Raw genomic sequence first — 24115 nt, forward strand, 5'->3', positions numbered from 1 at the left:
CAGGATAGTGATTTCCCTTGGAAGGGGGCATGGGAGGGGAAGGAGGGTTCTGTAACTCTAGGAATATTCTATTTCTTGATCTGTATGTTCCATGGGTTTTAAACTTTGGGAGAATCCATCAACCAGCTTATTTATGATTTGTATACTTTTTATATGTGCTAAAAAAAATTTAGGAGTTGTCTTACTCTAGACCTAGAGATTATCATACTAAGTAAAGTAAGTCAAAGACAAATATCATATATCACTTATATGTGAAGTCTTAAAAAATGATACAAATGAACTTATTTACAAAACAGAAGCAGACTCACAGACATAGAAAAGAAACTTAGGGTTACCAAAAGGTAAACAGGGGGAGAGATAAATTAGGAGTTTGAGATTAATTTATACACACTACTATATTTGGGATTAACAGATACATACTATTACAGATAAAATAGATAAACAACGAGGACCGCCTGTGTAGCACAGGGAACTGTATTCAATATCTTATAATAACTGATAATGGAAAAGAATCTGAAAAAGAATATAGATATACATATATATGTGTATATATATATCTCTCTATACACACTCATATATATGTATAACTGAATCACTTTGCTGTACACCTGAAACATTGTAAATCACCTACAGTCCAATTTTTTTTTTTTTTTTTTATGGCTGCATTGGGTCTTCGCCAATGCGCGGGCCCTCTCTAGTTGCGGCGAGAGGGAGCCACTCCTCGCCGCGGTGCGCGGGCCTCTCACCGCGGTGGCCTCTCCCGCTGCGGAGCACGGGCTCCAGGCACGCGGCCCCAGCAGCCCTGGCCTGCGGGCTCCAGAGCGCAGGCCCAGCAGCTGCGGCGCACAGGCCTAGCTGCTCCACGGCACGTGGGATCCTCCCGGACCAGGGTTCGAACCTGCGGCCCCTGCCTTGGCAGGAGGCTTCTTAACCACTGTGCCACCAGGGAAGTGTCTATAATTCAATTTTTTAAATGTGTGGGAAAACGAAAAGTATTACAAAAATAAAAAATAAAATTGAAAAAAGAATTCCCCTACTTAGAAGTGACAATATATACAAGCGAGTTCAAGATGAGATGAGCCCCTGGAGGAGGAGACCACAATCAATTTTAGAACATTTTCATCACCCTAAAAAGAAACCTCACACACTTCGGCCTTCACTCTCCAGTCCTCACATCCCCGCCCCCGCCCCCTCCCCCCAGCCCAATGCAACCAAGAATCTATTCTATATCTCTGTGATTTGCCTATTCTGGACATTTCCTATAAATGGAACCCTGCAGCGTGTGGTCCTTTGTGACTCGTTTCCTTCACGTAGCATAAGGTTTGCAAGGTTCAGTGTCAGATTTTATAGAAAGCGTATCTTAGCCTCCCTTGCTATCATTTTTATTTGACTCCTTCTCAACATCCTATTTACCTTAATATACTACCATTTACTGAGTCCTTACCCTGAGCCACTGTTCTAGGCACTTTCGTGTTCTACTGTTTGTATGTACAACCTTCTCCATTTTAGAAAGGAGAAAACGAGCACAGAGGTGCAGATGGTTTACTTCCCTTTTAAAGTTTTGTCTTTTCCCATCACAATTTATGTGATGAAACCCTGTTCGCTTTTTTTTACTCTTTTATCGTGTGGAAATCATCTGTGCGTTGATTTTTTTATGTGGTCTGAAGTTTAGCCATCTTTGTCCAGGAAAAGTCCTTTTTTCCTTTAAGCCCTTTAATTTAATTGGGCTGCTTTCATGATTCTGCTGCCCTACAACTGCACAATTAATTTTTTAAATATTATAGTTTGTGCCCCAGGTTGATTTTTTTCTTAAACCAGGGTCTAAGGAGAGATTATGGATTCTCAGAAGGCAGTCAAATCCTACTGCCCATATTCCCATATTCATCAAAGCTCAGAGAGTTGGATTAGACCAAAGAGTGTCTTAAGACAGTTTAGGAAGATACCCTGGAACAGTGCTTCTTCTCCGCAAATATGTTTGAGAATCAGATCAAAGCTTGAACTCTCTCCCCTGAAATGCACAGACACCCAGTGTTCAAATAAAGTCACAAAGGTTTTCTGAAGCCCTATGCCCAGGGTCAAAGACCCCTGACCTAGTAGGATAGTTATATAAGCTGCAAGGGAATATGTAGATTTTCCAAAAGTGTCTCTTGCACCCTTAAAATGTTCTAAGCGTGAAAAGTAAGGGAAACTTATCAACCCTTCACTGTAAATTCCTTCTTCTGTGAGGAGGCCACATTATAACTCTGGGGTGCCACAACAGCGGATATGATTTGCTAGTCTTGATGGGAGGGCTGCTGGTTCAGTTCTGCACATATACGGGACTGGGCTAGTTATTAACTTGGGTTCTTCCATGGTTGGCTTGGTTCTGCCATGAGGGCACATGTCTCAGGATCGCTCATGCTAAAAATGCATGTGTGTCTCCCGTTTGGCGTCGAGCTTTCCCACAGGCAGCAGCAGCTGTGTTCATCCAGCCAGTCTCCGGCTTGCCCATCTGTAAATGCCAGTCCCTGACGTCATGACCCCTGTCAGGGAGCCGTTGCCTCTACCCATTAAGAATGTCTTCCCTGAAGGCAGCTCTGGGAGATTTGTAGCAAAATGGTCTACAAACATTGAACATAATCAAAAGAAGTAATGCCAGCAAAATGGAAACCATCACCCTCCCCTCACGTGACACCGCAGCGTATTTCTACCTGGTGGTCTGATATTCCGGGCCCCATACCTAATGGAGGGTATCTGAAGAGTCCAGGGGAGTGGCTGGGGGAGCCTGGACAGAGAGGGGGAGTCTCTTTCACCGGGATGTGAGGAGGCTAAGGAAGGGCATGTCTGAAATCTTACAAATCATGAACAACTTAGATAACGTGAGCATGACGTTCATAGCACGATCCAAATTACATGAATGCTGGTGGGCTCCCCTTGAAATCTGAGGGCAGGAGTGTCCAACAAAAATAAAGAGGTTCCGGCAAATACTGCAACTCATGAACTTAAGACATTGCCTTCGGTGGAGCCTTGAGAGATTCCAGATCCATTCGTTGCTAAGATGTGTCTAACGTCAGCAAGGTCAGACAGGCCCTAAATATTTGGGGAACTTTTTGGCAGCAAAACATTGGACTGTAAGCACTGTGAACGTAAAAGTTCCTCTGTTCTCACAGTTGTCCATCTAGCAGAAAGTTCCTCTTTTCACAGTATTCCCATCCTTGCTGACTTTGGGAATATATAGCCCTGGTGAGAATGTCTCTTCTATCCTGTATTTTACACATGCATCATATTTCAGTGAAATCCCTCCACCACACTCTGCTTGGATAGCTTTCATACTCACATTCTCACTACATCTGAGGGACACAGATTTTTTAATGTGGTCCCATTTTGAGGACCTGGCTGTGAATTTGATTTCTCCCTCTCTATTCCTTTAAATATCCCCAATTCTTAAAATAGGGATGTGTTATCCTTATTCATGTTATTCATCATATTCTCATCTTCTGTACAGTGTTCCAACTGGGGTTCTTACTTGGTACCCTGTCCTGGCATCTTTTACCCCATGATCCTGTCTTTCTGCTGGAAGTAATTATTCGAAGCTCCGGAAACCTGGGCTCCAACCACAGACCAGCAGAAAGGGTGTTAGATGCCAGCAGCTTTACCAGCTGGAGCGCCAGGGGCCCCATAAGAGCCAAAAGGAAGCAGAGCTCCAGGAACTGGGAGCTGCTGTATGTGTCCTGTTTATAGTAGACTACATGGTATGATTCCATTGGCTCCCAGAGTAGTCATTTTTATTGTTGGCCCTATGCGTTTTATTGATTAATTTCTTCTGCAAATTTCTGTTTTCTTTCTCTTCATCCTCTCTTGGTTGTTTATCTCATCTTCTTATGTTTCCGGCTTTACATGGATCACATATGCCACATAATTCTGCAGTACCTTCTCATACTTTGTTTTTGTTTTTTTTAAGATTTTTTTTGATGTGGACCATTTTTAAAGTCTTTATGGAATGTGTTACAATACTGCTTCTGTTTTATGTTTTGGGTTTTTTGGCCACGAGGCATGTGGGATCTTAGCTCCCCGACCAGAGATGGAACCCCGCACCCCCTGCATTGGAAAGCGAAGTCTTAACCGCTGGACCGCCAGGGAAGTCCCGCTTCTCGTGTTTTGGATAAGCAATCTCCATTTGGCTGTGATCACACAGTGATGATCTAAACTAATTAGAGCCAAATGATTTGCATTTTACTTATATCTGAAATTGCAAGTGAATATATAAAATTATTTTGCCATCTAATCCTGCTATGCTGCTAATCTTATCCTTGGAAAATTTCAAACCATTGGTGTGAGTGTGTGTAGCATTTGTTTAAATAATGCTGAAGCCAAATTATAATGTTCCAGACACAAATATAATACTTATGGAGCATTAGAGTCCATTAACTGGCTTCCCGGCCCGAGGACTCCAGGGAGCGTCACAGATATCTAGGGTGTCCCTGAATATGATGTACACTTCAGCCAAATCACAGCTGTGAAAGCCCAGAGCAACTGCTAAGCATGTGTCTGTGACAGAAATTACTTTACTGGATTTGATCAGAAGAGTCGGGGAAGTGATTTTATATATATATGTAGACATTTCAGTTAAACCCATCTGATTTCTACTCAAAGCGATCCCCAGGTTAAGAAGGATTTGTGTGTTTCTTCGGCTAGTACTTATCAAGCACAAACTAAATATTTTAGGAAATGGGGATATAACTGTGAACAGGCCAGAAGAACGCTGTGTACTAATAGAGTTTACCTGCTAGGAAGAAAGACAGAATAAGCAAGTAAATAAATAAAAAGATTACTGTGATGGTGATACAAGTTATAAAGGAAGAAACAAGCTCTTGTGGTCAAGGATGACCAGAGAGGGAGAAGGTAGGGGCTTGTGAAGGCCTCTCTGAAGAGGTGACCTCTGAACCCATGACCCATGAGAAGGAGCCAGATGTGGGAAGAGTAGCAGGCAGAAGCAGCAGCCACTGCAAAGGCTCTGAGCCAGGCCAGTTCGGTATTTCTGAAACAGGAAGAAACACTGCCAAGGAGCACTGTTTGAGGGGTCAAAGGAGCTAGATTTGAAGGTGCTTCAACTTTTCTGTCGTGGACTCCTTGGCCGTCTGTTGAAGCCTACGGATGGATCTCTTCTCATAACCATGTTTTTCATTACATAAGACAAAAATACATAGGAATGCAAAGAAGACCAATTACATTATAATACAGCTATCAAAATATTTAAAAGACAAAGCTGCGACATAAAATATAAGTGCTGCTTTAACACATTTTGTAGCAGATCTAATAACTAACTATGAAGTACAATTTGTCTGAAACAGTTATAATGTGATATGAAATGTCTGTGGTTTCTCTAGGTGACAAAGTCACAGGTACTGCTCATACCACTAAGATTTTCTGCATGACTCAATGAAATACTAAATTTCAATTAGAGGCTGTGAAAATAAAGGTGTGATTTTTCCCCCCATTGTAAAATCACAGATCCCGTGAATCCTCTCCTTGGACCCCTGGGGTCTGTGGAGCCCTGGGTACAAACAGCGGGGCTCCATCACGCAGGTTTCTTGGGCCACGGCAAGGCGTTAGACTAAGCGCTATGGGGAGCCACTGGGGAAATCTAAGCAAGAGAAGTGGTGTGATATTGCTGCTTTATATATAGAACGTGGATTCTAGGATAACAGGAGTAGAAGAGTGAGGTGACTATTACATGGTTCAGGTGAAAGACAAGCGTGGCTTGGAAAAGAGTAGTGGCCCTAGAGAGTGAGATGTGAACGTGTTCAAGATGTGTTCCAGAACTGCCAGGACCTGCTGATGGATTGGGTAAAGGGGACGGGGAATGAGGAAAGGCAGATAAGGATGGCACGGAGGTTGCTCACAAGAGCCTTTGGGTGTTGGTGTTGCCATGTACTGGTGTGGAACCACCTGGGAGCGGAATTGGTTTGGAGAGTTAGGGCGGTGGCTGTGAATCCAGTGTGGCACTGTGGACCTGGTGAAGTGTGAGATGTTTATTACACAAATGGAGAGAGATCTAGTATGCAGCAGGATCCACAAGCCTGGGGCTCAGAAGAGAGTAGGGCCGAAAGATGACATATCCACTCTACAGTTGAACCTGACGTTTTGAACAAAAGTGGGAAGTTAAGACAACTTGAGAGGGGCTTTCACTACTCCCCTCAAAGCTGCACCTTCCCACTCCTTTGAGGGAGAGCCCCCATTTTTCACTCCCCAAGAGAGGTGACGGAACTTGATAAAGGTCCCACAGCATAAGGGGGAACCAAGAGGGGGCACCTGGAAGCAGTATCCTGTCTCCTGCTTCCAAGCACGTGTTTTATCTCTGCTCAGTGCTACTTCTCCAACCTTATCCATTGTGAGAGCAAACAAAAATTAGGATCAAGGTTTTATGTAGCACAAAAGCAAGCTGAAGGGAAGATGTGAAAGAACAGTAGGCTGCAGATTTCAAATACTGGCTCCTCCACCATATAACATCGAACAAGTCACTTAACCTCACTGAGGCTTAATACCCTAATTCAAAATGGGAATAACACCACCACCTGGTGTTATGAAATTCAGTAAAAATACCTGGCACATAAAAGGCACTCAGTACATATTTTTGGTTAAGCTTGAGTTGTATATATTTTTTAAATTTATTTATTTTTGGCTACGTTGGGTCTTCGTTGCTGCGCGAGGGCTTTCTGTAGTTGCGGCGAGCAGTAGCTACTCTTTTTTTTTTTTTGAGGTACGTGGGCCTCTCACTGTTGTGGCCTCTCCCGTTGCGGAGCACAGGCTCCAGACGCGCAGGCTCAGCGGCCATGGCTCACGGGCCCAGCCGCTCTGCGGCATGTGGGATCTTCCCGGACCGGGGCACGAACCCGTGTCCCCTGCATCGGCAGGCGGACTCTCAACCACTGCGCCACCAGGGAAGCCCAGGGGCTACTCTTCGTTGTGGTGCACAGGCTTTTCATTGCGGTGGCCTCTCTTGTTGCGGAGCACGGGCCCTAGGGCGCGTGGGCTTCGGTAGTTGTGGCACGCAGGCTCAGTAGTTGTGGCTTGCGGGCTCTAGAGCGCAGGCTCAGTAGTTACGGCGCACGGGCTTAGTTGCTCCGCAGCATGTGGGATCTTCCTGGACCAGGGCTCGAACCCACGTCCCCTGCGTTGGCAGGCAGATTCTTAACCACTGCACCACCAGGGAAGTCCCAAGTTGTATAATTTTTTTTTTTTTTTCCGCTACGCGGGCCTCTCACTGTTGTGGCCTCTCCCGCTGTGGAGCACAGCCTCCGGACACGCAGGCTCAGCAGCCATGGCTCACGGGCCCAGCCGCTCCGCGGCATGTGGGATCTTCCCAGACTGGGGCATGAACCCGCGTCCCCTGCATCGGCAGGCGGACTCTCAACCACTGCGCCACCAGGGAAGCCCCAAGTTGTATAATTTTTAACTGGACACTTGGTATTGTCTTTTTCTCATATATTTCAGGGTAGTTTTTTTCTAGAAAAAAGAAGATAGTAATTGTGATGAAAACAGTACAAAGGACCTTGAATAATTTACTGAATTTCTCATGCTATTTCATGACCTATGGAAAAATAGATGATATTCCACGGTTATTTACATATTAGGAAAAAAAAGCTTGAACAGAAACTACAGGGTTTTCACCTTGTAGCAACAAAACACTATGTAGGGGCTTCCCCCGTGGTGCAGTGGTTGAGAGTCCGCCTGCCGATGCAGGGGACGCGGGTTCGTACCCCGGTCCGGGAAGATCCCACATGCCGCGGAGTGGCTGGGCCCGTGAGCCATGGCTGCTGAGCCTGCGTGTACGGAGCCTGTGCACCGCAACAGGAGAGGCCACGGCAGTGAGAGGCCCGCGTACCACAAAAAAAAAAAAATATGGGCAGAGCCCATTCCCCATGTGAGAACAGCCACGTGTAAAGTTGAAAATGAAGGGCGAGAGGTAGTAGGAGAGACACAGAGGAAAGCAGAGGTGAGGTCAGGTTTTCCTGTGGTCCCAGGTAAACAGTTTGAACTATATTCTAACCACTGGAGAATTTTAAGCAAAGGAGCAACATGATCTGATTTATATATTTACAAGGTCACTGTGACTGCTGTCTTGGAACTGGCCTAGGAGGTGACCAGAGTGGAAGCAGGGAGGCTGTTGCCTTCCAAGTAGGAGGTGATGCTGGCCCCGGGATGGCAGCAGTGGACATGGAGAGAGGTGCACAGACTCCAGATGTATGTCGAAAGAGTGCCGACCAGACTTACAGAAGGGCTGGATGTGCAGGGTAAGACACAGAAAGGAAACAGGATGACAAAGTGACTGGGTGGTTGGTGGTGTCATTTACTGATTCGGGTTGCAGAAAAGAAAGGTCGTGAGGTCCGTGCTAAATCAAGAGTTTGGTTGTGGACAGGTTAAGTTTGAGTTGTCTATGAGTCATGTGAGTGGAGCTGTTGAGTGGACTGCTGGGGCTTTGGAAAGAGGCCGAGGCTCGAGATTGGCATTTAGGGTCATGAGCAAATCGTCTGTGAAGTTTTCACTTGAAGTGCATTGTTTCCGGTCGGGGTTGATGGATGTCTGGAGCGAGCGTCTCCTTAGCTCCCCCGGAATCAGAATCACCTGAGCAGCTTCAGCTGTCCTGGAAATTCACTGACAGACTGCGGAGTTGGGGGATTTAAAACACTGGCGGGAGTTTGTTTGGTTTTGTTCTCTGCTGTTTCAAGTTAACTGAACTGCATGATTTTCAGGTTTCATCTTCAGTTTTTGTTTTTCTGGTTTTTCTGTGGTACGCAGGCCTCTCATTGCTGTGGCCTCTCCCGTTGCGGAGCACAGGCTCCGGACGCGCAGGCTCAGCGGCCATGGCTCACGGGCCCAGCCGCTCTGCGGCATGTGGGATCTTCCCGGACCGGGGCACGAACCCATGTCCCCTGCATCGGCAGGCGGACTCTCAACCACTGCGCCACCAGGGAAGCCCCATCTTCAGTTTTAAATCATGCAGAGGACCTGTCACATGTCTTCCGATCCTCGCACTGCCCCTTTCACATTGCGGCTCTCCAGGAAAGTAAGACAGCTCAGTGCAGGCTGTGTTGGACTTTAAGAATAAGCCCTGTCCCAAGAAAGGCAAGCGCTTGGTAAATAACTCTGCCAAGTGTCAGATTAACAGGAGACGCTCAGGCAGATAAACATTCTGAGTAAACATTCTGAGATCATGCCTTTTTTTTTCTTTTTTTTTCTACTCCATAAATTTGTTATGATTCTATCACTTTTACCCCTTCTATCAGTTTCTTTCATTCTCATGATGGTTTCTCATTAAGGAGATTCATGGGGAAGGTTGTAATCGATCAAAGCTATTAGCCACCAGAGTGTAATCTGGTTCCAGTACAAACTGACCTGCCCGATGTCCTGTCTGCCTTGGAGATTTAAGCCGATTAACTTAGAGTCTGGGAGGCAGGATCTAATATCCTGTAGCACTGCACCCTCTCACCTCTACCCGCCAGTAAGGGATTTAATAAACTGACACTGTCATTAGAACTGAACCCACAGTTAACCCACCTTGAAAGTAACCACTAGTGCCTCGCTCACCTTGTATGTACATTTACAGCCAGTGAATGATGCTGTGTCCCTGGCAATGGAATGCTGCTTTAATTCCCTCTGCTGTCTCAGGCCCTATACTGCTGATTATGGTGGAGGTTTCTGTTTTGTTTCATTGGTTGGTTTGTTGGTTGTTTTTGTACCTGCTTCCAAGAGTAGATCAATCTCATGGTTCGGGAACAAGTCAGTGACTGGAATGAGGTCGCCACAAAAAAGGGCAGCTCACTGCCAGGGCTTTCAGTAGCACAATCTCTGTCCGCTTTATGTTTTTGATGGAATCAGAGAACAAAAGGCAGGAAGGTGCCCTGGGCTGCCCACAGATCCCCTGGAAGCCATATGGGTGGACCTGCCAAGTGAAAGATGCCATGCAAATTAGCATTCTCCATCACAGACCTCTGCTCTTAAAATACAGCTAACCACCAAGTACAAGCTGAGTACTAAGGTCAAACTAAAGACTCTTCAAGAATGATATTTTAGCTGCAAAAGCTGTCCACAAGCAGCAGGATAAGTAAATATTCCTTCTTGCACTGATAACACCAGTTAAGGTGCAATCCTCCGCCCCCCTTCATCCACCCGCTCTTCTCCCCCTCCCTTCCTTTTTTTTTTATTGACAATGATGATATAATAGGAGCACAGTCCTTGGAGCTAGACCACACAGATCAAAGCCAAGGCCAAACTTCTACAAGTTTTTTAACTTCTCCGAGCCTCAGTTTCCCTATCTATAAAATGGTGATGATAATAATGGTACCTCTTTTAAAGATTATTGAAGAGTAGATCAGTTACTACATGTAGCAGATAAGATAGTGCTTGGCATATTGTAAGGTCTGAGTAAACATGTAAACTTAAGCTACTGTCATTCATTCAACCTTGTGAACGTTGAACGTGCTATAGATGCCAGTGACATAAAGGTAAGGGCCTACCTCAGGTCAGTGGGAAGACGGACACACCAACAAACCTGCCATTCTGCCTCAGCAGGCTCTTTACTGAATGTGTAGGAGATGAAGATGCTACTACAGAATAGGTATAATACTCTCTATATAATAAGTATAACTGTTAAGAGACGGAGAAGACATAGAAAAGCATGAAATGTAATTGAACAATAATTGAGATCAACCTTTTGCCTCTTAAGAATTAAGCTAGGGCTTCCCCGGTGGCGCAGTGGTTGAGAGTCCGCCTGCCAATGCAGGGGACACGGGTTCGAGCCCTGGTCTGGGAAGATCCCACATGCCGCGGAGCAACTGGGCCCGTGAGCCACAATTACTGAGCCTGCGCGTCTGGAGCCTGTGCTCCGCAACAAGAGAGGCCGCGATAGTGAGAGGCCCGCGCACCACGATGAAGAGTGGCCCCCACTTGCCACAACTAGAGAAAGCCCTCACACAGAAACAAAGACCCAACACAGCCATAAATTAATTAATTAATTTTAGAAAAGAGTTAAGCTAAAATGCATGACAATGTAGCGGAGATTAAATGCCCAGAAATTGGACCTTATTGTGGTTGAGTAAAAGAATTAACATAGAACAGAACAGCAGCCTAAAAATATTTTATAAAGTTACCATGATAACATCCTGGCCAGCCAACCATTCAGTTATCTGATGTACCAATAAAACAGCAGGACTTACCGTATTCCACCAAGCTGAAAATCTGCAAAACATCTAGTGTGTGCATGTGCAGGCGTATACACACACACACACACACACACACACACACACACACACACACGCCCACGCGCACATGCAAATGCCATTTGGTGCAGAAAGAAAACATAAATATGGAGAGCAAGGAACAGAAGTGAGGCTGGTTTCAAGCTCACCTCTAATACCCACTTGCAATCTATCCTTAGGTGAGTTACTAAACTCTGCTCCCCAGTGTTTGCATCTGTAAAATGGGGATAATGTTAGCACCTGCCTCACAGGGTTATTGTGAAGATTGAATGAGACATTGCATAAGACACTCCAAATAGCTAGCAGTGGCTTGCCCCAGCCTTGGCTCTGTAATAGTTTATTTTGTTGCTGTAGTTTGCAGTGCACTAGACACCTCCCTCCCCTGACTCCCTCCTCTCTCCCTGTCTCTCTCCCTCCCTCCCGCTCTCCCTCTGGATGTATATATATATATATATATATATATATTTACACAAGTAATCCATGTTCATTTTAGAAAACAAGAATATACATACAAAAAGGAAAAAATTAAAGACCATTCTGATTCCACCACCAAGAACAGCAACTATTTTGCTGGTATCCCTCTGGTCTTTGTCTATGTAAGTTCACTACATCTATGTAAATGTCCATGTGTATGTAAATACACCACTACAGATACAGGATCATACTCTACATTCTGTCTAGTAGAATTCTTTTCCTGTTCAGCAATATATCATGTCAGTAAATATAAAATATACATTACCATTTCAGATTACTTTATAGTAGTCTGTTTTAAGTAAATTCCACATTGTAGTTAGACAATGCCCTATTGCTGGAAACTTGAGGCAAAATCCCATTTTCTCTGTTGTAAACTCTGTTTGTGTAAATATCCTGCATTAGCCTATTTGGATACTTTGGCAGAGGTTCTTACCATGGCACAGGGCGAATTTTTCCTCAACAACACACATTACCAGTGGTCTTATTCATGGGGCCTGCATTTGTGTAGGAGATAAATTATACTTAGGGTCCTGAAGAAGTCGCAGATTTTAACATAGCAGTACCTGTTTGAAGAACCTCATACCTAAATGTGACCCAGCAGCAAACAATACAAAGGGTGAACTGAACCAAAGAAGAACATGTATAGTGTTAATAAGGTGCAGAATCCAGGTGCTGGTGGTCATGGACATAAAAAGTGGCCTGGAAATTTTTCAGGAATATAGAAGATCAAAGAACAATTAGAAAATTGGAAACTGGGAACAAGCAATAGCAATTTCTAGTTTGCCTTTGCAGTTTATTTTACATCAGAGCTCAGTAGTCATCCACAATTACCTCCTTGCATTCCTGAGTCATTTCATTGAGCAATGTCAAGGGCCACATAAAGTGCTAAGTTAATTTTAATAAAACGTACTCAGAATTCCCAAGGAACAGAAAGCTTGTCTGTGCACATCTGTCACGTAGTTATTGAGAACCTACTATGTTCCAACAAGTGGGGACACAGAGAAAAGTAGGCCAGGCTCCCAGATCTGCTTCCAGGGAAAATCTAAGCTGTCACGGGGTGAGGAGGAGGGCGCGGGGGGTCGGGCCGCTGCTAGGTCGGCACTGTTGTTAAAGAATCTGGACTTCTTTAATGTCTTGCAATTTCAATTTTCAAATATTTTACTGACAGGACATCTGAATAAGAGTGGAGAGATTCTGATCCCCTTCTCAGTATCACCTGGAGCAGTCATTCTCCCTCACTCAGCCTCTGTAAAGTTGGGATAACAAGGCCTCATTTCTACTCTCCACTTCACAGAGATAGTGCCAGTATTTAGATAAGAAAACGTTAATAACTAAGAGCTCTTTGAATTTCTTTGAAGCTGCCCAGATGTCTGAGGTAGCATGACAACACGTAGCAGGGTTAATACTGTTTGCACTTGATCATTTTGGTATTGTATTAAATTTGTATAATACTGTGTTTATATTCACAGACAATATAATCTATGTTTTAATCTAATATATATTTAGATTATATTTAATTATATAAATATAATTATATTTAATTAATTATTTTAAATAATTAAATTATTTAAATTATTTTAAATAATTAATTTAATTAATTATATTAAATATAAATATATATATTTAATATAATCTATGTTTTAATATGTATTCAGCTCCATTTTTGAGCTGAGGTGACTTCTTTCAGCATCTCAGCCCATTTTTAAAGTGGATTGTCACTGGAAAGGGGTAATTTAGGCATACGGGGTCATTTACTATTCGCCTCAGGCAAACATTCAAGGGAGGGAACGTTCCAGAAAACTGTCTTCTGTGCCTTTGACCCCCCATCTCTTGTGCTCACTCTTTGAGGCTTTTGTGTTGGCCCTTACACAGCTCTTTCCTCAACTTGCTCGCCCTCTTCCTAGCTCGTATGTCTCTTGTCTCTGCCCCGAGCCTGGCCTTCCCCCTCTCTCCAGTCACTTCCATCCACTCTTGTCTCCCCTGTCATGGTCCTTTCCCTCCCACCAATGGTTTTGTAGGAAATGCTGTGCTGGCCCTTGGGGTATCTGCTCAGCAGCCCACAGCACTGCTAGTCCCCGAGATGAGATGGAAGCCAGCCAGCCAGTGTCTCTCCCACCTCACCCTGTCAACTGTGTGTGACCTCACTCTTTCCCTGGACTCCTTGGCCTCTGTCATCGCTACATGGGATAGTGAGATGGGAATGTCAAATTACTTGGGCACATTTCCATGCTAATCCAAAGGAAAGCCACCTGGCTTCATTACCACTATGCACTGACTCCAACATGTAAGCATGACATTTCCTAGAATGGAAAACATCTCAGCAGACATTTAGCAGTTCCCCAAGTGGGAGGACAGCAACGCTATTTCCCATCCTGCAGGAATGCTCATCTCTAGTCTTTCAACAAGCTGACGTTTTCCCCACCCTTTCTGGAGTTGGTTCAGCCAAGATGGCAGCACAATTAAGATGTCAGAGACGGTCCTACATAGGAGGTTCAGGGTCCTAAAACATAAGGCAGGGGCATTACAAGACGCGTGGAGTCAGATGAGTCTCATTCCCCAAGACCACCCTCAGGCTCAGAGATTGACTAGAAGGACTCACAAAACTCTTAGAAAAGCTCTTAGACTCATGGTATGGTTAATTACAACAGAGGGATACCAATTAAAATCAGCAAAGGGAGAAAGTGCATGGGGCAACGTCCAAGAGAAACAAGGCACAAGCTCCCAGATGTCCCCTCCAAGTAATATCACACAGATGTGCTTAATTTTTCTAGCAACAATCTGTAACAACGTATGCAAAGCGTTATCTCTCAGGGATGCTCACCCGAGCCCCAGTGTTCAGGGTGCTTATTGGGGTGAGTCACAAAAGACATGCAGCACCTGCATGAAAGACCTCAAGCTACTCAGACTCCAGCCCCTACAACAAAAATAGGTGTTCAGCATAAATCACACTGTTGGCATAAACTATCTGCTTACACTGGCACCATGTGGCCCAAGGCCTCAGGCATGCAAAAACGCTCTTATGAGGCACATTATCACAAGGACTCAGAGCTCTTCTCTTAGGAGCCAGTCTTAAAAAACAGGTCTTTCTTGGGAACGTGCAGGATTTGAGCAACCTGGGCCTGCTGAGTTAACCCTTTCCCACACACGTTCCCAGGGTCAAGACGCAGGAATGCTCTGGCAGCTGACAGCACTTCCTGCACCTCAGTTACCTTCCAAATATAAGGTCCTCTCTGCCTTCCACACAGGGTCACTGTGATTCATAATAATAATCATTGAACTCTTTCAAAACCAGCAGGACACGTACAGCAAGGATGCTTTTATTATTATTATTATTACTATTACTATCATCATAATCACTATTGTCATATTACACTCACATCATAATCACTACTGTTCATGGGACAGGGCATGGGAATGAGCCCTTAATGCTTCTGTGTGGTTTCAGAACAGGTCAGAAGTGCCTTTTTCCAGATGCTGTAGACAAGGACAACCTCAGAGTAGTGTGTCTTCACTCCTCCCTGGCATTTAACCCTGTCCTTGCTTTTCTCTGTCTCCCTTCCCTTGGCAGTGGCTCAGAAATCCAGGCCCCCAGCACGAGAAGCGGACTCTGTTTGGAGACATGGTGTGCTTCTTGTTCATCACTCCTCTGGCCACCATCTCGGGCTGGCTCTGCCTACGGGGCGCCGTGGACCACCTGCACTTTAGCAGTCGGCTCGAAGCCGTCGGACTAATTGCACTCACTGTCGCACTCTTCACTATTTACCTCTTTTGGACACTAGTAAGTATGGCCCAGGGCCTGGGAGTTAGGTCGGTGGGAGCTGGCAGCCCCCCAGCTGGCACAGCCTCCCCTCTCGCCTGTAGCTCACCTCACCCACCCGGGAGCAGACAGACCTTCAAATGCTGGCGAGAGTGTGTGATTTGGTTTACTACTGCACGTGAACGTGTGTGTGTGTGTGTGTGTGTATGTGCACTGCTGGGAAGAGCAGATGAAGTAAAGAAAAAGCCCCAGCTTCTGAGAGTTCCTCAAAGACATGCACCCCAGACATCCCTCTCCTCTCGTAGCCAAGGACTCCATCTGTTAGGAGGCCTGGCGTTTTCTCTCTCTCGTCCATGCTCCTCTCTCTTGCCGGGATTGTGATGTATGGTGAATGAAGCACTTGGCCACCGTTGCTGTCGCTGCCTGCACAGATCGTGAATCCTCCTGCTGGTTATTTTCTTTTTATGGCCTGACGCGGCCTAAAGTCCTTGTTGGACACGGAGCTGCACTTCGCCTGATGATTATTCCGGGTTGGGATATTGACTCTGCTGCCCATAAAAACACTAATTCATCCAGCTGAGAAGCTGTCACTAAAGAAAAACCATTTCCCAATAAGTGTTCCTGCTGTATATGAGGGGAAGATCTTCAACCCTCTCTGGTTCTTTAGTGTTTTAACCCCGTGATTGCTCGGGTACCGGTTGGCAGCGCCCACAAAGCGCAGCATTGCCGTCTCTTGACGCTTCCCTCTGAGACCTGCAGGGAAGGATGTCACGATCCTCTAGAAGGTTTTCAGAGACCGGGCCCCCTGCTTCCTGGCATGACTCTCCTGTGCCTGCTCATCTCTAATCCGAGCACATTCCATTGTTATTCGATATGTATTTCCTGTCTAGACTGTCCCATTCCCACACCGGCAGCACAGTGTCGGCATGTAGAAGCTTCTGGTGCTCACACTTGCTCCCTTGCTCTGTCTCCCGAGTCCTGTGCCACCAGCCGCCATTCCTGCCACAATGACGCAACCCCCTGCTCATCGCGTTTCCCTCTTGTCCAGCTCTTTGCCTCCTCTCAGGGGGAAATTTCAGACAATGAGTGGGGGACACATTTCAGTCTCAGTGAGAGGGGCATGACATGAGCCTTGGTAAACAGGTAGTGTTTACGACGCTTGGAGCTTTATCAGAGTCCTCTGGTTAAGGTAGGCATTCTGTTCCCAGCCTAATGAAGCCCCCAGGCAAAACTATTATTGTCTCCTTTAAATGTCTATGCTTCCAAAGTGTGTCCTGATTCATTGTGAATCAAGCAACCATGCTCACTCAGAAGCCACAAGGACACGGTGATGGGAAGAGGCTTAAAAATAAGAAATTAAAGGGCTTCCCTGGTGGCGCAGTGGTTGAGAGTCCGCCTGCCGATGCAGGGGACACGGGTTCGTGCCCCAGTCCGGGAAGATCCCACATGCCACGGAGCGGCTGGGCCCGTGAGCCATGGCCGCTGAGCCTGCGCGTCCGGAGCCTGTGCTCCGCAACGGGAGAGGCCACGACAGTGAGAGGCCCGCGTACCACAAAAAAATAAAAAAAATAAGAAATTAGGGAATACCCTGGTGGTCCAGTCGTTAGGACTCAGAGCTTTCACTGCTGAGGGCCCACATTCAATCCCTAGTCGGGGAACTAAGATCCCACAAGCTGTGTGGCGTGGCCAACAAAAAGAAAAAAAGAAAAGAAAGAAATTGTCTGTCTACTACTGTCTAACTACTGAACCACCTTGGGAAGTCATTTCACTTCTCTGAGCCTCAGTGTCCTCATCTGTAAAGTGGGGATGAGATTAATACCCATCTTGCCAACTTCCCCTGGTCTTACGAGATCGAAGTGAAAGCGCCCATGGGAAAGCGCTTTGGAAAATAATTAAGTGTAAGTTTTTACCATGTTTAGAGGTTTGCTAGTCTCTGATTTTTCTTATACAAGTGCGTAAGGTGAAGGACGGATGAAGATATAGACTTAAATGATGGGCATTCAAACCAACTTAAGGCCTTTTTGAAAATCTGCTTTGTAAAGCACACACTTACCTAACAAGAAAGAAAAAAAGAGGGGGGTGGGCAAAAGAGGGAAAGAAAAAAAGAGATTACCTAGGATGTGATCCTATTTCATCTCTCATCCCAGGTGAAAGGAAAATTTGGGAGGGAAAGGTCCCCGGAGTGGCTCTTTCAGGAGTCTGATAACATACGTTATTCCAGAAATGCTTCCAAAAGGCAGTGCTGCGTGGTAACAAGCACATCCCTTCAGAATCCAAAGGCTCTGTGTTTAAACCCAAGGTTTAGCATCCTGATAGCTGTGTAACTTCAAACAGGTCCCTAACCTTTCTGAGCATCCTTCTCCTAATGCAAAAACTTGGGGAAACGACTGCTAACCCCTGGGCCAATGTGCTATTGTGAGGATGAGGTGGGATGACCTCGGGAACATCCATCAGAGCACCTGGCAGAGGACGGGTTTTCTTCCTCTGACTGCTGTGTTCCACCACATCCTGCACTGCCCCCCGGCTCCCCGTAAAATGCCGAGCAGCTGGAGGGAAAGAAAGCGCTTCTCACCTTGGGTGTGAAGAACGCACGGCCATAGCTCAGCAGCAGGTTATCGAATCTAGACTAACTCCTTCCCAGATAAATGCTGTTACTGAGCGGCCCTAGCACAAGCCGTAATTCAGAAGCTGACAGCACTTGGAAACTGCCCTCAGCAGAATCGCACTGTAAACAAGCTGTCAGGCTTAAGGAGAATACGCTGTGAAAACGTCTTAGATAAACAAACACAGTGTCAGTCCCAGCCCGGCTCCTCGGAGGAGCCCTCCTGGAAGGGCCTCGCCGGGCGCTGTCAGGAGGAACCCGCGCCCGTGCTGCTCGCCTGCAGGTGCCTGTGGAGCTCCTTGCCTCCACCAGGGCCCAGGCTTGACGCAGACTCGGGGAGTTCTGCCTTCTGAAACCTACTGTGCGGGAACACAGGTGTCTGGGACCCGGGAAGCCAAGACCTCTACCACCTCCCCCCTGAGAGCTGGGGGGGGGGAAGATACCCCAGAAACATCACTGTGCATGTCACCAACGATTTGAAGCCCATGGACACGAGAAGAGTAGGTGAGAACTGAGTCCACATGAAGCATTTAGAAAGTGTCCACATAGGATGTGAGTTAGCCCAGTGTAGCGATGCCCACATGCAGTGACCCCCAGGAGGTACCACCACCTCCACATCGCTGATGCAACCAGAGCCCAGCCCAGAAACCAGTTAAATCACAGGATGAAATGAATGATGCCCCGGCTCCACTGGCTGACTCCCAGTCCCACGGGTTAATCATTTAAAATCTCTTTACGAAGGGGGAAGGTCCCACAGAACACTGTCCCGGCAAGGCTCACTGTGGGGCGGGTCTAGACACACCCCGAGGGTGTCCAGCACGACCTGGTGTGGCTGATTCACGCCCGCGCCGCCCTCTTCTCTTCCACAGTGCCATCACAGGTCAGTGAGCTGCGCCCAGTTCTGGGAAGGCAGCTGCCAAAGCCCTGGCCCCACCAATATGCTTCCATTGCACCATAAACTCCCGAGAGGGCAGAATCAAAATTCGTAATGAGATTTCCCAAAGCCTGCTGGGACTTTACAGCAAAGCTTCAGTGCAGCCCATCACCTCCCTCAGGGAGAGGTGATGCTAATATGCTCCAGCCCTCTGTGTGCCGTGCACATGACCGCAACTCTCTGTGCAGACCTTGCCCGTGACAGAAGGTTAATAAATAGCCTTTGGATGAAGAAATGAAGACACTTCAAGAAACCCATCCCATAAAGAGTAGTGTTTTTAGAATAGTGGCCCTGTGCTCTTTCTTCACCCTCTTTCTTTAAAACCTCAGAAGTTTAAGAAATATCTAAATGAAGTTCCCAGTGTTACTGTTGCCACAGCTTCTTCCTTCATGTTGTTTATTTTTTCCTCACTGCCTCTTTATTGCTCTACATCAAACCTGCTTTATTCCTCTTCTGTTCCACCAAGGGGAGGGAGTGTCTTGGCGCTCCTAGAGACCAAAGCCAGGACTACCCAGGGCGACTGCAAACCCACGGTCCCTCTGCCCTGCACCTACCTTCCTTTATTTTCCCCGATGCAGCGCCATCTTCATGATGCTTTCTTCTTATTGGTTGAATTTGCCTGCAGACATGGTGGTGAACAGCAATCAAGGTAGATTAATGCATAATAAGGTCTCGTTCGTTTGTCCGAACAAGCGGGCTGATTTTTGTACTTCCCGGCCAAGGAACCACGAGACCTGCTAAGTCATGGACTCCCCACGTTCCCCTGTGCTTCACACGCTTGAACTTACGTGCGAATCACCAGGGGATCTTGTTAAAATGCACGCTCTGATTCCGTAAGTCTGGGCGGAGCCCACAGGTGTCACATTCTAACAAGCTCCCAGGTGGGACGGCCTCCACGGGCACACTGAGAGCAGGGCTTTCAAGGAAATAGCCCAGCCTCTCTTTTTCTTTTTGCCCCCAGTTTCCTGTATCCAAGAAGGAGTGTCACAAAGTTATCTTCTTTTCCAGATTTAACCCATCAGAAATAACAGGCCAAGAACACTCACGTGTGGCAGTGGCACTGTGCTAAGTGCTCTTTGTGCATTATCTCTGATATCGTTATTCACAGTTTACAAACGAGGACACCGGGACTTGGAGGCAGCAAACAACCCTCCCAAAGTCGTGGCGACATCAGTAGAGGATGGGGCTTCGGCCTGGTGCGCCCGCCCGCCCGGAGCCCTCGGGCTGCTCCCTCCTGCGCACAGCTGCAGCTGCTTCTGCTGCTTACTGAAGACGCCAAGCATGCGCTGCTCTTAAAATCCCGGACGAAGGGACCCTTGATTTCCAATCCAGCTTTCCTGTCATATTTCCAGATTCCAGACTTCTTGTACTGCCTCAGCTCTTCATTAGTACTAGTCTGTTTCCTACACCTTCCCGGCCCTTGGCCCTGAACAGCATGCTTTCCAGCCTGCCTCTTACATTCATGAGTAGCACCAAGCAGCAGCAGGACACAACAGAACAGATAAAAGAGAATCAAACTTAAAAAAAACAACCTCTGATCCACTTTGGCATGTTCAGAGCCTCTTGGAGAAAAGCAAATCTGTGTGAGTTTAAAAGCTTTTATTTTCATACTCAAATCTCTCTGGCGTTCAGCCTGTGGCATCTGCTTTCTAACCTCAGAAATCTGAGTGGCCTTGGATTTCATGATCCTGCCATGAAGACAAACAAGCCCTTGCTGATCAAGGGCCTGCATTCTCCTCTACTTCCAGAAACACCGAGCCCAAACCACAGGGTCAGCCCACTCTTTGACCGACGTAGGCCCTGTACCAGGGTCAACATGACCCACACAACCCAGGTGGTTAAACAGCCCATACCTGGATAATTTGTCACTCTCAGGTCATGGGCACCTTCCTCTCCAGCACTTACCTAGTTATCTGGATATACTCAAACTAGAACCTACTTCCACCTTTAAAGGCGGTTTGTACATCTTCAGAAGAACAGATTATTTGAATTTCCTGGGCGGTTCATCAGTGCTTTGTGCCAGCCTTCTCCAAAGCAAACCACAGATATAAGCATCTCATTCCAGTCTATTTACACAAGAAGCAAGCACTTTGGGGGCAAGTTATGTCACAGTTGATGATGCGTTTACTGCTCGTGCTGTCCTGTATCATGTAAGACAGGCCTAAATCTAAAGCAGTGTTGCAATTAGAAGGTACAGGATAGTCACTCATCCATTCACTCAGTGAACTTAACTAAGCAGCTTCCCAAGCGCCAGACACTGTGATAGGTACACAGCATGCAAAGGTGAATACAACACAAGACCTGCCCTCAACATGCTTCTAGTGCAGGGTGAGAGAGAAACAAGTGGCGTGGTGTACAGGGCACTGATGCCACGCTGAGGTGGGCACAGGCACTGGCTCAGGAAGAACGCATCAGCGGAGTTGGTGCCCAGGCCAAAGCTTCCCCACTGGACTCCATGGAAGGACTGAGCTGGAGGCAATGGGGATCACCCACAGGGACCACCAAGTACAGTTGTTCAGTTTGTCCACAGCACAGTACGAAGGGTGCCCTTCCTATCACACTGTGAATGGGGTCCTTCGAGTTGTGCAGTGTCCGACCTACAGAAGGGTGCGTGAAGCCCCAGCATCCCTCTCATTTAACAGAGAGAAACTTGATGACCAGAAAGGCACATTGCCTAGTCCCACAGCTGGGCAAGGGCTGGCGCCGTACCTACTCTGCCCATTGCCCCCAGCCAACTTTCTTCCCCACTGATACTTTGGGGCCCAGACCACTATCCTGAAAATAAATCCAAACTCAGGAGGAACCTCATTTGCTATTAATACTCCGATTTTACCCAGTTTGAAGAGGCACGAGGGAGACCTGCCCCTTGTTCATACGTGGGTGCTCTGTGGCTGGGGCCAGTCTCCCAGCGCTCAGCTGCCTGCTATAGCAGTTTCCCCCCAGCTCTTGCCCCGCTGTACTGCTGTTTGGAGCTGTTTTAAATGGCGTGTATGTTGTTTGGATTGATAATCAGCTTCCGCTTACCTGAAACCTTCCCTTATTTTTCCTCTCCTGACCCCAGGTGTCATTTAGGTACCACTGTCGACTGTACAATGAATGGCGTCGGACCAATCAGAGGGTGATTCTCCTCATTCCAAAGTCTGTCAACGTCCCTTCTAACCAGAAGTCCTTGCTGGGCCTCCACTCTGTCAAGAGGAACTCAAAGGAGACGATTGTTTGATGTTTGTGTGTTTGGTTGGTTGATTTGTTGTTTGGGGTTTGGAAGTTTCTGCACTGGGCCACCCCGAAACCCTTCCTCGAGCCCGTGGGTCAAAGAACATCCAGAGCCATGTTATCATGTCGCCCTGAGCAACGGACTCCGCCTGAAGAAAACGAATCGCTCTTTGACTTCAAATCACGGATGCTGCAATCATATGATATTTGCTGAGCTGCCAAACGTGTATTTAGCAGATACTGTATGGAATTTTCTGAACACCTCTTTAACATATGAGGAAGGTTGTCCTGCTAAGGATGCAATTCAACTCTTCCTTTTTTATTACTATTTCAAATATATATATAGATATATATATATATTAAACTTAGATGATAATCAAAGATGAAAAGCCAATGTTAAAACTGATTTCGTGGTTGGTTTGGATGGGTTTTGTTTGGGTTCGTTGGTTTGTTTCCCAGTTTCTACTGTAGATTCTTTGGGGTAATTTGATAGCTTGAGTGTCTTTTCCATCTCTTCCATGCCCCTTACTCAAGGGGACAGCGTAGCAGCTGCAGGACAAGTCATATTTGAAGGATGTTTTGTACTCAACTTCATTTAATTATTCAGTTTTTAAAGGAAAAACAAGCGTGGCGACTCTCCCCACAGTGAACTGTTTACTTAAATTTCATTAAGGAGAAAAACAATTTATGGTGAGAAGCACGCTCCTTTCAACTTGTTTGGTAATGACAGCTGATAGAAGCTATTTTCTAATAATAAATATCCAGTGTGTGAAAGACAAACCCCCACTGACTGCAATACTATTTTTTTTAATCACAAAACCTGTGAAGTTTCCCAGAGTAGATTTGAAAAAGGAAAAAAAAAAGCAAAGGCAAAAAGGTTGGTGTTCCTATTCCCATTTCATTTAGCGCATGTCTTAATCCTTCATTCGCACTGAACTGGAGGATCATTAGACATTTCTAGGAACCCTGGACCTGTTTTGCATATCAATTAGCATTCCCATTGCTCTGCCGAATTTCCGGCTTGACAGGTAGTCGTGGCCAAAAAAGCCTGTCCAAGCAGTCTAAGACCCCTTTGTCTGATTTTCCAAAAAAACAGAGAAAAAGGCCCCACGCAGTGCCTTCCCCCAACCACGAGCCAATCCTGTCACAGGCTGAAATAGGCATTTTCTAAGGGCTCCATGTCCCTCTTTTATCCATCGCAGTGTAAAGGGTCTAGACTGCTCCCTGCCTTTGTGTGTCCACTGAAGCCAGGGAGCAGACATGCTGTCTGAGGAGAGCACTCGCTCAGATTGGCACTCAGGCTCCCGTCCGCCCACCTACCCACAGCCCTGAAGCGAAGACGGAGCCCAGCTTTGGGGAATGCTTAAAATATGGATTTCTAGAACATGACCCACATTGCAACTATCACTCCAGCGTCTGCCTCGTGCTCCAGGAGGTGCAAAGGAACAGGCAGTGAGGAGGGTAACGATTTTTGTCTGCAGATGGATCAAGCTGATGCAGGTGTCGCCTTTGTCTGGCGAGCCCTCCGTTCACAGACCGCTCCCCGCGCTGCCTGGGGAGAGAAACAGCTGTACTGCTCTCCGCTGCAAAACTCAGATGTGCTTTATGGCCTGTGACAATAGGTTTCCCCCCACCACGCTTCACTTCGACACTTCAATTCCAGTAATATATGTCTCAGCCCTTCTGTTTACTCAGCCCTGCTCACCCCTCTGGGCTGTCATTAGCTGCACCACCATCAACCGTTTCTTAATTGACCTTTCTAAAATGCTGGACACCACTGGCTGCACGCAGCTGTCACACATTAAATTTCCAGAGCCAAGAGTCCGGCTTGGTAGCGTGTGAATTGCAGCCCTGTAATATAGTTGACAAACGACGTCCACCCAGCCTTGGTCCCTGA

The 24115-nt window shown here is 46.5% G+C and overlaps 1 protein-coding gene across 6 annotated transcripts in view; it reads left to right on the forward strand.

The window, feature by feature from the left end:
• The window catches only part of MARCHF3 (membrane associated ring-CH-type finger 3), a 148567-nt gene extending 125565 nt beyond the window's left edge, over positions 1-23002 (forward strand). For 3 of the 6 annotated variants that reach the window (XM_049707266.1, XM_033405820.2, XM_033405821.2), the window contains 3 exons: positions 15281-15490; positions 18813-18951; positions 20114-22210. In XM_049707266.1, the coding sequence (XP_049563223.1) occupies positions 15281-15490; positions 18813-18951; positions 20114-20301 (537 nt within the window). In that variant the 3' untranslated portion in view covers positions 20302-22210. Of the gene's footprint in view, positions 1-15280; positions 15491-18812; positions 18952-20113 lie in introns of all 6 variants that reach the window. The other 3 variants (XR_007476215.1, XM_033405822.2, XM_004279861.2) reach the window with 3 other exon arrangements.
• The last annotated feature ends 1113 nt before the right edge of the window (positions 23003-24115 follow it).

This window comes from Orcinus orca, chromosome 3, assembly GCF_937001465.1.
Source record: "Orcinus orca chromosome 3, mOrcOrc1.1, whole genome shotgun sequence".
Taxonomy (NCBI): domain Eukaryota; kingdom Metazoa; phylum Chordata; class Mammalia; order Artiodactyla; family Delphinidae; genus Orcinus; species Orcinus orca.